Below are 13618 nucleotides of genomic sequence, written 5' to 3' on the forward strand. Positions count from 1 at the left end.
TTCATCTGTTTACCTGTCGGGGCGTCTGGGGAGGACCATGTGCCATAGTATTTAGGAAGGTGCGCTTGGAGGTCTACCAGACAGGGGTCACAGCGGTCTTCAGAATACACCTAGTGTTGAACAAACAAAACAGATTGAAAAAAAATTTATATTAGCAAATTTCAATAGTACTGAAATTTTAGTTTGACTGTATACACATTAATCCTCTACATTTCAAGCAAAATCACTCACATGCCATCAAATTGTATGCTTTGGTGACAATGATGTGTATCACTAGCTATTGGCTAATAAACTTAGCTTCTTACTCAGCAGTGCTTGATGTTGAAATTTTCAGTAACAACCAACATAATCCATGCATACAAAACAAAATATCATTTAGAATTTAAGTTGTGTAATAAAATGACACAGGGAAAAGGTCTTGAACACATGAAAAAAGGGCGTTGTAAAAACACATGGAAAGCCCAGACAGCAGCTGAAATCTTTCAGTAGATATTCAGCACCTGCCCCTCATCAGTGTAAATGAATAACAGTTGCTTTCTGTCCAACATTTTCAGTACAACATGAGAACTATGAAACCAGGGTGGACATTTCAGCAAGACAGTGAGTTTGTTTACATGGACACCAATACCAACACATGGACACCAATTTTAATACAATACTTTGAGTCTACTTTGTAAACAGCAATTTTTGATGACCTTAATCCAAATAAAGTCATAATCTAACTAAACAGAAGTCAAATTAAGACATGTGGAGTATTTCCATTTTAGTTGCATTATTGAAGTGCAGTACAGACAAGTTAACAAAACCATTACCATTTTGTTGTACTTTTTGTTATATTTTTGTAGCGTTTGAAGACATACAAATCAGAGTGGTTTCAAGCAAGAGAGCACCTTTTTGGTGTGAGCAGGTAACAATGACTATGCTGAGAACCCTAGAAAAAAAAAGGACATTATGAAGTACCTCTGAGTATGTTGCGGGGGCATGAATGAAAAGTTAGTAAATAAAAAATGGCAGAGGCGCTTGAGAATTTGTATCCGCCTTCATCTGCGTGTTTAGGGTAAGAATATAGCTGCAGTTGAACTTGTCGTAAAAAACTAAAAATTAAATTAAAAACAAAACGCCCACAATCACATATGGTCCAATGACGAACACAAACAGTTGTTGCGCGAAACGCCTGAGGAAACTAGCATTGAATAGTGACATAATGACGTTTGCCAAACTATGTACTATAACACGTAAAATGGGAAAATGACAGGAACATTCAAAAAGCAACTTATATATAAAGCTTAATCTTTTTTTGTCTTATTCAGATTAAGGCAAATACTTAGATTACTGATGTCCTTGTAAACACAGTCACTGACCCCAAACACAGTGAAGAAAACTCTCGACTGCTTTCAGAAAAAGAAAATAAAGCTGCCGGAATGGCCCCTCCAATCCCCTGGCCAGAACCCAATAGAAAATAAGGAACATTCAAATAGCAACTTATGTAGACATCTTAATCTGAATAAGACAATAAAATGATTAAGCCAAATAATTAGATTACTGATGTCCATGTTAACACAGTCACTGACCCCAAACACAGCCAAGAAAACTCTCAACTACTTTCAGAAAAGAAAATAAAGCTGCTGGAATGGCCTGCCCAATCCCCTGACCTGAACCCAATAGAACATCAGGAACATTCAAATAGCAACTCATGTAAACATCTTAATCTGAATAAGACAATAAAATGATTAAGCCAAATAATTAGATTACTGATGTCCATGTTAACACAGTCACTGACCCCAAACACAGCCAAGAAAACTCTCAACTACTTTCAGAAAAGAAAATAAAGCTGCTGGAATGGCCTGCCCAATCCCCTGACCTGAACCCAATAAAACATAAGGAACATTCAAAAAGCAACTCATGTAAACAGCTTAATCTTTTTTTTTTTTGTCTTATTCAGATTAAGGCAAATACTTTGATTACTGATGTCCTTGTAAACACAGTCACTGACCCCAAACACAGCGAAGAAAACTCTCGACTGCTTTCAGAAAAAGAAAATAAAAGCTGCCGGAATGGCCCAGATCCCTGGCCAGAACCCAATAGAAAATGAGGAACATTCAAATAGCAACTCATGTAAACATCTTAATCTGAGTAAGACAATAAAATGATTAAGCCAAATAATTAGATTACTGATGTCCATGTTAACACAGTCACTGACCCCAAACACAGAAAAGAAAATAAAGCTGCTGGAATGGCCTGCCCAATCCCCTGACCTGAACCCAATAGAACATAAGGAACATTCAAAAAGCAACTCATGTAAACAGCTTAATCTTTTTTTTTTGTCTTATTCAGATTAAGGCAAATACTTTGATTACTGATGTTCTTGTAAACAGTCACTGACCCCAAACACAGCAAAGAAAACTCTCGACTGCTTTCAGAAAAAGAAAATAAAGCTGCCGGAATGGCCCAGATCCCTGGCCAGAACCTAATAGAAAATGAGGAACATTCAAATAGCAACTCATGTAAACATCTTAATCTGAGTAAGACAATAAAATGATTAAGCCAAATAATTAGATTACTGATGTCCATGTTAACACAGTCACTGACCCCAAACACAGAAAAGAAAATAAAGCTGCTGGAATGGCCTGCCCAATCCCCTGACCTGAACCCAATAGAACATAAGGAACATTCAAAAAGCAACTCATGTAAATAGCTTAATCTTTTTTGTCTTATTCAGATTAAGGCAAATACTTACATTACTGATGTCCTTGTAAACACAGTCACTGACCCCAAACACAGCGAAGAAAACTCTCGACTGCTTTCAGAAAAAGAAAATAAAGCTGCCGGAATGGCCCCTCCAATCCCCTGGCCAGAACCCAATAGAAATTAAGGAACATTCAAATAGCAACTCATGTAAACATCTTAATCTGAGTAAGACAATAAAATGATTAGGCCAAATAATTAGATTACTGATGTCCATGTTAACACAGTCACTGACCCCAAACACAGCCAAGAAAACTCTCAACTACTTTCAGAAAAGAAAATAAAGCTGCTGGAATGGCCTGCCCAATCCCCTGACCTGAACCCAATAGAACATAAGGAACATTCAAAAAGCAACTCATGTAAACAGCTTAATCTTTTTTTTCTTATTCAGATTAAGGCAAATACTGAGATTACTGATGTTCTTGTAAACACAGTCACTGACCCCAAACACAGCGAAGAAAACTCGACTGCTTTCAGAAAAAGAAAATAAAGCTGCCGGAATGGCCAAGATCCCTGGCCAGAACCCAATAGAAAATGAGGAACATTCAAATAGCAACTCATGTAAACATCTTAATCTGAGTAAGACAATGAAATGATTAAGCCAAATAATTAGATTACCGATGTCCTTGTAAACACAGTCACTGACCCCAAACACAGAAAATAAAATAAAGCTGCTGGAATGGCCTGCCCAATCCCCTGAGCTAAAACCAATAGAACATAACTAAACATCAGAGTCCATAGAAGAGACGCACAGAACAATCAAGATTTTTAGACTGTTGAAGTCTGAGGGAAATTTTTTAATTAAAACTCACACCCAAGCAATGCATGTGACCATTCCCCATATAAGAGGTGTCTTGAAGCTGTGATTATGAAAAAAAATCTAGTTATGCTTATTAATTAAATATCAGTAGTTCAGTAACTTCTCTTTGTGTCACTGTTATTACACATAATTTACTTTTTTTAACACATAATTTTGTTCTTTATGTAAGTGTACACCACAGTTATAAATGTAACTCATAAGGCACAAGTTCCTGCAGCATATTAAGTTTTGGCTCTATACTTTTTATTTTGCATTGGATTGCTTGATTTTCATTGAATTCATCCATTAAATTTCTTACGATTCTCACCATGCTGTAGAACTGCATCTCTCTGGGTCCTCTTGGAGGAGGCTGCAGCTGTTTCAGAACCGTACCGTCAGGATGTTGCAAGATACCTGAGATTGAAAAAATACTATCATCATGATTTCATTGCCATTTATAATACTCCTGCCACTGTTTCTGGACTCCACTTTCATTCATTGACACGGATGAATGAATTGCTCTCATCCATGAGATAGTTTAAGTGAACGGCAGTGAGTAGGCCGTTTTGAAGCTCATCTGACGGATCTGATGGGAAGATCATAGCGGTTGGAGTGTGTGTATATATATGACATCACAGCCTGGCCTATATGCTGTGGAGAACTAGGTTGACAGGGCTTAGAGATTACGCTCAGAGACTCTGAAGCTCTGGATTTAGGTCAGGCTCTCCCTATTTAAAAATATCTATTTTAAAAGCTTACGGTAAACAACAGCAAACATAAATTTATGACATCAAACATAGTCAACCAGGAAGTATATGATGGTTTTTAAAGGCTTGAAGTGAATACCATGCATATTTTATCCAGGGTTATTTGGAATTTAGAGTACATCTTATGTACAGCATGTATTTGGTATTTACATGATGTTGACTTCACCTTTAAGAAAATAATAATAATATAATATAATATAATATAATATAATATAATATAATATAATATAATATAATATAATATAATATAATAATATAGTAATAAACCATTTTTTTTTGCTTAAAAGTTTTTTATTTTCATTTTAACAATACCATCAAGATGATAAATTACAATGCGTTTTCGGCCCGCTTTACACTAATAAGTTTTAGTTTTAAAACGCATAAGTTTTGCTATGGTTACGTCATCCGTCCACACTACACTGGAATTTGAGCGTCGAAAACTGGCTTTTTGAAAACGCTGAAGAGGCCATTTTCATTTTAAAACGCTGCTGCTCTGTGTTAGTGTGGATGGGGGAAAACGGAGACATCTGAAAACGAAGGCGTGGCTGCAGACATTCGCCTACCTGATTGGGGCTTTTTCAACAATATTAAGTAGCCTACACAAAGTACTCTTCTTGTATGTTCAGACTTCACATGTTTGATATGGAAAACAAACTCCAGAGGACACGTTGGATAAATCTTCAAAGGAAACAGTGTACTTTCTAACCTCATTCACATCACCCTGGCTGCGTTGTTTCACTTTCTTAACAATAAAATGAAAACCCGATACAAGGAACTGCCTATTTTCATTTTCATTTTAACTTAACAGAGAACAAAAATGTTGAGGCATCGTTTAGAAGCATATTTATGAGCGTCATCTTCACTGTATGTATATTTATAACAAAACGGGGTCTTTAACATTGCTGCCTCCTTTCGTTTTCATTGAAAATATGAAACGTACCCTCTCTATGCTGAATATCCGGCAGGAAATAAAGGCAAGCAATCAGTCAAATGTGCAGAATCAGTGCACGCGGTTACATTAATTAATATATTTAGTTATCTTTGCGCTTAGCCAAAACATGTTACCTGAGAACAAGTAATAAATTCAAAATACCAAAGTCAGGGAATATGTCGTTAGATAGAGACAACAAGATGAATTAAATGTCACGTTTAACAAATATAGTGAGATTAGATCAAGTTCCTTGATGAACAGTCCGACGTGCACAGCTCTGATCACTGCTCTGCATGCCAGAGTGCGTGTGTGGTCACGTGATGCGTGTTTTCAGCGGTATAGTTCGGACGGACAGTTGTTCAGTAACGCTGGGTGAAACGCCAGTGTGGACGCGGATCGTTTTCATTCTAAAACGCCATTTTAAAACTAAAACGTATTAGTGTAAACGGGGCCATAGTGTCATGAAAGTACTGATAAAATGAAAATAAAAATGATTAAGCAAAAAAATATATATTTATTATTATTATATTATTTATTAAATTATATCATTATTAATTATTATTATTATATTATTGTAAAAGCTATTGGTTTCACACTAAATTAAATAATAAATCAATATATTTTGGATTAAAAAATAGATTTTTTTGGATTATAACAAAACAAATAATCTTGAACGATTATTGCTATTAATAAACATGCAATAATGTTGTAATTTTTCATAGAAAATGTCATAGAAAATCCGTTTCGGACCTAATTAAATAAATAATATCAAGAAATTAAGAAAAATACAATAATGAAAAACTTGTATTTCAAATTAGTGCTAGTTACAAATAAACATGAATTACAACAAACCAATTTTATTTGTTTTTTTAATATTTTATCCAACTATATATTTAAAATGAACTGAACACAATGCTTGTTTATTTGATGGGACAACTTAATTGTTTTATGTTCAATCCACTTAAATTTGTGAAACAAGCTAACTCAATTCCTTCATGTTGTCTCAACACAAATCGATTATGTGGAACCAGCATTGTTTACAGTGAAGTTCTCATAGTTAACATTGGTTAATACATTAAACAACATTTGCTTGCAATGCGCAATACATTTATTACAGTATTTGTTTATCTCTGCTGATGTTGTTTAATTAAAAGTCCAACTCACATTGACAGATCATGTCAGCTAAGGCTTATTAAATAACATTAAAAGACATAACCATAAATGATATTAGCAGTGCTACCTTTTATTTTGTGAAAGATAATTTACATACACAGTCACAATGACATTTGTCCTTAATAGTAAATACATATTTTCCACCCAAAATGTATGCTGCATTATTTTCAGACTATTTGTAATATATAACAAACTTTAATGAAATATTTTAAACTGTATTCTAAAACTTACATTTACATTCTGCACAATGCTAATAATAATAATAATAATTCATTATTTTTCTTTCGGCTTAGTCCCATTATTAATCAGGGGTCACCACAGTGGAATGAACCGCCAACTTTTCCAGTACATTTTACGTAGCGGATGCCCTTCCAGCCGCAACCTAACACTGGGAAACAACCACACACTCTTGAATAATAATAATAATAATAATAATTTTGTTTTTTCAATCTTTTAATTAACACACGATCAAAACACACATTTTAACTCTCCCAAAAATAGACTTTTATATATTTTAATAGAATAAAAATTGTGTGATTCAACCCAAAAGAACGTTTTAAGAAATAACTGTAGCGGATGCAGACATGAGTCAAATCTGTGTGGTATTTTACCACATTCATTAGTCAAACTCATTTTGAAACCGAGCAACCACTGACTCACTATATGGATCAAATGTAAAGTTTTGTTTTTGTATCATCTACATGTTAATATATCATGATAGCAAATCTACTATATCGATTTGCTATATAGATCTACTATATAGAACCATGCGCACATATATTATTTGTGTTGATATCATCAAACAATTAGAGCGTTAGTAACTATTAGTAATTACTATTAGTAATTAGTTTAATTTCATTTATCAGATCAGTACGAGTTCAATTAATAGAACAAAATAAGCCAAAACAACTACATAGCTACTCAAATGGTTTGGTGGTTCTCGCATTAGAGTTAGCACAAAATTTTTTTATTAATTATTTCATAACTCTCTAGGTTTGAGTTCTGTTTAATATAATCATTTCATGAGTTATAACTCTTATTCATTAGGTCAAAGTAACTTTTTAAAAAATTAAAAGTTAAACTAACTTAATTTATTTAGTAATTTTCTCTGTTGGGTTTTACAGTGCATAAAATAAATGTTAAATAACACGTTACCATTGTGACAACTTAAAGGCAATAGTTGTTGAATAATTTTTATTTATTTATTTTTACAAACAAGATGTTGAGATACAGCTATGGAATAAAATAATGAATTAAATAAAGACTACTTAATTCAATACAAAATACAGAAAAATCTATTTTTCAAGAATTACTAGCTAGGTTTTGTTATGCATGGTAACAATAAGCTCTGGACTTTAACTCTATAGTGATCAAAGAGCCAATCACACAGCAGAAATGTGCAACAATGGGAATCTAGAAGTGTGTTGATATTAGAGATGTACTGAATTTTTGGCTGAAATTATGGTAATTAATGGACCCTCAAATTTTTGTGGCTTGAGACATTGTTTGGGTACTCTTAAAAATCTGCAAGCTTTAACAACTCATATCGGAATGTATCGTTATCTTTTAATATGGCAAATAATTAGCGAGATTGCATTTTTGCCATATCGCCCTGCCCTATAGGCTTTATAGATGGGTTTTACTCTTTTATAATAATAATAATGATAATAATAATAATAATAATAATTATAATAATAATAATAATAATAATAATAATAATAATAATAATAATAATCTGAGAACATTAAAATTTAAAATAATAATAAAATTTTGGTATTAAGAGCATTTTCCACTCACAAAATGACAACTGGACTGAAAAGCAAGGTTATTTCACCAATATTTTGGGGGGGAATTTAATTTTTAACATTCTAAATTCTGATGTAAACATAGAAGTTTTTCGTTTTCTAAAAATCAATACAAACAAAATGCTCTATATATTTAATATGCATATTAAAATTTGGAAAGAAGAGACAGTAGCTGACAGAATAAAACGATTACATTTTACACATAAATGTATAAATCATAAATCCAGGCAAGCTGAGAACTGTCAAGTCTATGTCCATGTAAAGAACTTGATTATTACTGAGAAAGAACCCGATTATCTAAACATCTACAGGACTGTCACTGCGCACAGCACTTTTCTGTTTTGTTTAGTTGCTGCTATGTGACAACCAGCCCTGTTTTACTGATCTCTGCAAATTCTCTTCTATATACACCACCTCTGCACAATCCTCACTTGTACATTCCTGTTCATACTAAAGTCATTGGTTATATACACTGTCATATACTTCTCAAGCTCCTTTGTGTTGTTACAATTCATCCCTATGTTTAAGTGTGCATTTTTTTTTTGTCTATACACTTTATAAATAACTGCACCATTCATAAAGTGGACTTAACTTATTTGATCGGTTGGTTATATATATTATATAGCCATTTATATGTCAAAAGAAAAAAACTCTAAATGTATTTACACTCCATCCAAACCTGTTGGAGTTTCTTTTCTCTGTTGAACATAAATAAGATACTCTGAAGAAAGTTGAAAACCTGTAACCATTGACTTCCATAGTATTTGTTTGTCCTATTAAGGATGTCAATAGTTTTTAGCTTTTTTCAAAATATCGTTCATGTATAACCATTTTTATAATATTAGCTAACAGAAGAAAGAAACTCAAACAGGTTTGTAGCCATTCAAAAGTGAGTCCATTTCATTTTGGATTGAACTACCCCTTTAAATCTCACTAGAATTATAACTGTGACAACCAGGGCCGCTCTTTGAATAACACAATGAAAAGGAATGACATGAAAGGTGTACTGACCCACTTTATCAACGCCATACTTGTGTCCTGCCACCTGGTGAGAGAGCGGCACGCAGCCGTTCAGGTGAGAGCTCTGCGCGCCCTCCGGTAAACACGAGCCGCGGGTCACAACCGGGCGCGGGCACGCGAGCTCCAGCCTCCCCAGCGCCACGGACGAGTCCATTATGATGCCGAGCTGACGGAGACTTCACTGCAAGGGCTCTTTATTTCTCTAGACCGCGCTCAAAATCACATATTGACCGCACAGCCTCGACGTGTCATCCTGATGTGCGTGTGCCCAATCGCGTGCCATCAGTCACGGCGCCCACGCTCGCGACCATATAACGAGCTTTTCACCTGGGCCACATCCCACTTCCTGGCTTCAGAGATGTTTACACTCCGCCCGCGGTAATTGGAAGGAGATGGCAGATACGGAACGAGCTGGGGACAAAGATCGACACGATATACTGGCGGAGTTAGTCATATCGCACGGGAACTCGCCGTCCTGCAAACGATTCGCTGTTTGTTTCCGCCCCGCACACGCTGCTGACGTGCGTTCCCGAGAGGCACGCAGCGTGTGATGTCACGACGTACAGAGCGCGGAAGCGTCTCTTACCAATTCCCTTATTCATATTTCACCACAATGTTCTTTTGTAACACGTTTCAGGGTTGATTTTTGATTCATTTTACAAAATATTTACCTTTGACGAATGCATTATTCTTTTTTAGAATTGTAAAATTAGCTATAATAAACTTGATCATGTTTTAAAATTGATAATTTTTCTAGGGAAGTTTCACACAGGCTTCACAAAGCAAAAGTAATGTCTATTACTCTCTCCTTTAATTTTTTTTCTGTAATATTTTAAAATATTTTATAATTCTTTAGCCTCAATTACAAGAAACAAAAACTATAAAACATCTCTAGTAATGAATAAAAATAATCGAATACTTTAAAGGGCGCCTATTTAACCCCGTTTTCAAGATTTAAGATAAGTCTTTTGTGTGTCCAGAATGTGTCTGTAAAGTCTCAGCTCAAAACACCCATCGGATTATTTATTAGACCTTTAATAACATTAGAATTTACTGCTGAACAACCATGTAGCTGTTTTTGTGCCCTGTGCCTTTAATGCTAGTTCTCCCCGCCCACTGATCCCACCTGCCTGTCAGAGTGTGCCTCAGTCTCCGCCTCAGCTGCGTCAGATAAACAGCACAGTGACAGACATGAAGGACGCAAATCTCACATAACATTTGTGAGTAAGAACATTGCCAATGATTAGTTGATGTACAGTATTTGTTGTGGAGTTAATTCAAGCCTTTCTGCAAAAATGAGTCGCACACAGTTGTTACAAAGTTTACGCACACATCGAAGGATGCATACTTCAAAGGTGAGTCCTTCGAAGTCCACACAGGTGGAACCGAGCATTTTGAAATGAGACGATCTAGCTTACAGAGGACAGATCTCATCACCAGGCAACCGTAATAGCTGGCGTTAATAAGCAGTAAGAAAATTTGTAATTACTTTTTTTTTTCAAAGTGATTTTAAAACTTATTTTAAGTGATCTGAAGGCAAAACAAGATTATCAAAAGCTGGAAATATATTTCCTTTGATCCATACATGTACACATAAACTGTCTATAAAATCACTCTTTAGTAAGACATGTCAGACTCTTTTAGTTTTTAACACATGTTTAGATATCCAAGTAAAATAAACCTAATTCATACATTTAATCCAGAGTTTGCTTTTAAAAAAGTCCTGCTGATATCAGCGCGCAAGGAATCTTGGGACGTTCAAGGCCGCGAAGGATCCACCGGTTGTGTCCTGTAAGAAATGGGTTATTTTTTAGTTTTCTCCTGTTGCAAACAAACAACCAAATGAACAGAGAAGAGTCTCACGACCTTAAGGTTAACTTCACACCTTTCTCCAAATTTCATGAGGTAAAACATTGACCTTCAAGCATGCCCAAACGACCAAAGAAGGGTCTCAGGACCTTAATGTTAACTTTCTCAAAATTTCAAGAGGTAGAATATTGACTCTCTGATAATCATGCAGACACTACAAATCTCAAATTTGGGCTTCGCAATCAAAAATCATGTGCACCTAGTTGAGACAGAGGGTGTGCCTGATCAACTCACACTTCTCTCTTACCTAACAGGCCGACCTTTGGCCAGCGCCCAAATTTTGACTTTAAAGGTGAGGGTTTCTTGCTGAAACATTAGAAGCTCAGCTGTAGGATAACCGTGCATCACCTGGCATTCTCGGATACGTGTTGGTTTTTCAATGTGACTGCAATGGACTCCCCAGTCTCTGAAGAGAAAAACGATGACACGTCTCTGAGGTTACTTGTTTCAAATAGCTTGGGGTTTCATTATCTGTCATTTATTCATGTAATCCTAATTACTCATCTTTATTTCACATTATAAGCCTTTTATGCGATTTTGTTGTAATTCAATTAATTATGTTCTTGAGTATGATTCAGGATTGTTGACTATTATTGTGATAATTGATATCAGCTGTGTGTACCAGCAATAACAGTTGTATTGCTTGAATAATATGGTGTATGGACAGTTATTGGTGCCTTCTCTTGTAGAGTAGCACCACACTTGCCTCACTTGCATAAACCATACTAAAACCTTTTTGGTATGCTGAAACATTTTACATACTAAAATTTGGGGCAAACTAAAACATTACCTGGGAAATGAAGAACGTATTTGGAGGCCGTGTTTGAAGAAGGCTTAGAATTTTTTTGAAATGAGACAGCCTTCGTCGCCTTGCGTTGACGCAGCGCACTTCGAATGCATCCTTCGGAGGATGCAGCCTCTGAAATGAGACACAGCTACACACACACTCAGCGTGCGCATTTAATATATATATATATATATATATATATATATATATATATATATATATATATATATGTATATGTGTGTGTCTGTGTGTATATATATATATATATATATGTATATGTGTGTGTGTATATATATATATATATATATATATATATATATATATATATATATATATATATATATATATATATATGGGGGATCTATCATATTTTAAGGGCACCTATGATCAAAATCATCTTTTGTAAGCTGTTTGGACAGAACTGTGTGTGGGTATAGTGTGTCCACAGTCATATTGGAGTGACAGAAACACAATAAGTGTCTTTTTTTAATTTCCTGATGTTAAAATAGGATCCAAATCCCTCCCATTTTGAAGTCGACCACACCATGACATAGGCGTGGTGTGTATATATATATATATATATATGAATATGTTACTGTCTTCGAAATATCTTCATTTGTCTCCAGCAGAAGAAAGAAACTCACAAGGGTTTGACACTAATTTTTTTGATGTGAACTATCCCTTTAACTCCGAATGACTCACCTTCCTTGTAAATACTTCCAGGTATAGCCTATTAAAAACATCACATGCGATAAAAGTCTGTTTGTGTGCTACTAAACGTTCGGCGACTAACGAGAACGCTGATAAAAACTCTACTTAAAGAAAGAGATGGAAAATGTTACATAACGGTATGATTTGTGTTCTCGAAGCACTGGGTAATTAAGAAAATCCCAATGGCATCATTTGTGAAATCCTACTGGACTGTGCTTGTAATTGTGGAAATATCAAAACCTGTTTACAAACACCGACCACATTTAGAGCTAAGTATTGCTTGACTACTTGTGGGATTATATAAACGAGCTTCCAATTAGCTTTTGTTTACTGTTTAGGGTTTGAAATGGATATGGGAACTATTTCAGAAAGCTTTCCAATTAAAACTTTCAGACGATGACATAACCTGCCAAATTAATTTGAACATAAATATTATATTTATAGAGCATTTTGAGTAAACAAAAGCAATGGTCCTAACGTATTTCCTGTTTTACATTTTTAATTCCTATAACTTCAGAAAATTCAAAGTTCGTTGACAAACTTTATGGTGTCTTGAGAAAGCCTCGTCTGTAAGTTTGAAGTCGTTTTAAAGTGTAAATAACTGAAGTTCTTTTAAGAAGTTTGAAACCGTCACAACTACATATAGGCTAGCATGGTACTAATACGAATTAGCATGTTGCTACCATGTTTTTAGCATAAATTTGCATGTTATTAGCATGTTTCTAATATGAATTATCATGTTGCTAGCATGTTTCTAGCATAAATTAGCATATCAGCATGTTTCTAATATGAATTAGCATGTTGCTAGCAAAAATTAGCATGCTATTAGCATGTTTCTAATATGAATTAGCATGTTGCTAGCATGTTTCTAGTATAAACTAGCATGTTAGCATGAATTTTGTATAAATTAGCATGTTTCTTGTATGGATTGGCATGTTTCTTGATAGGCGGTTCTGAGTGGTTGCTAAGTGTTTGCTAGGATGTTGAGTAGTTTCTTAGGTGTTGCTAGGC

General features: G+C 34.8%; 1 protein-coding gene across 1 annotated transcript in view; it reads right to left on the reverse strand.

The window, feature by feature from the left end:
- Window positions 1-9750, reverse strand: part of ipmkb (inositol polyphosphate multikinase b) — a 34133-nt gene extending 24383 nt beyond the window's left edge. The window contains exons 1-3 of the mRNA XM_056469583.1: window positions 9232-9750; window positions 3873-3958; window positions 14-110 (exon numbers count right to left, since the gene is read on the reverse strand). Of these exons, the coding sequence (XP_056325558.1) occupies window positions 14-110; window positions 3873-3958; window positions 9232-9394 (346 nt within the window). The 5' untranslated portion in view covers window positions 9395-9750. The remainder of the gene's footprint in view (window positions 1-13; window positions 111-3872; window positions 3959-9231) is intronic.
- Between the last annotated feature and the right edge of the window lie 3868 nt (window positions 9751-13618).

This window comes from Danio aesculapii, chromosome 12, assembly GCF_903798145.1.
Source record: "Danio aesculapii chromosome 12, fDanAes4.1, whole genome shotgun sequence".
Taxonomy (NCBI): Eukaryota; Metazoa; Chordata; class Actinopteri; order Cypriniformes; family Danionidae; genus Danio; species Danio aesculapii.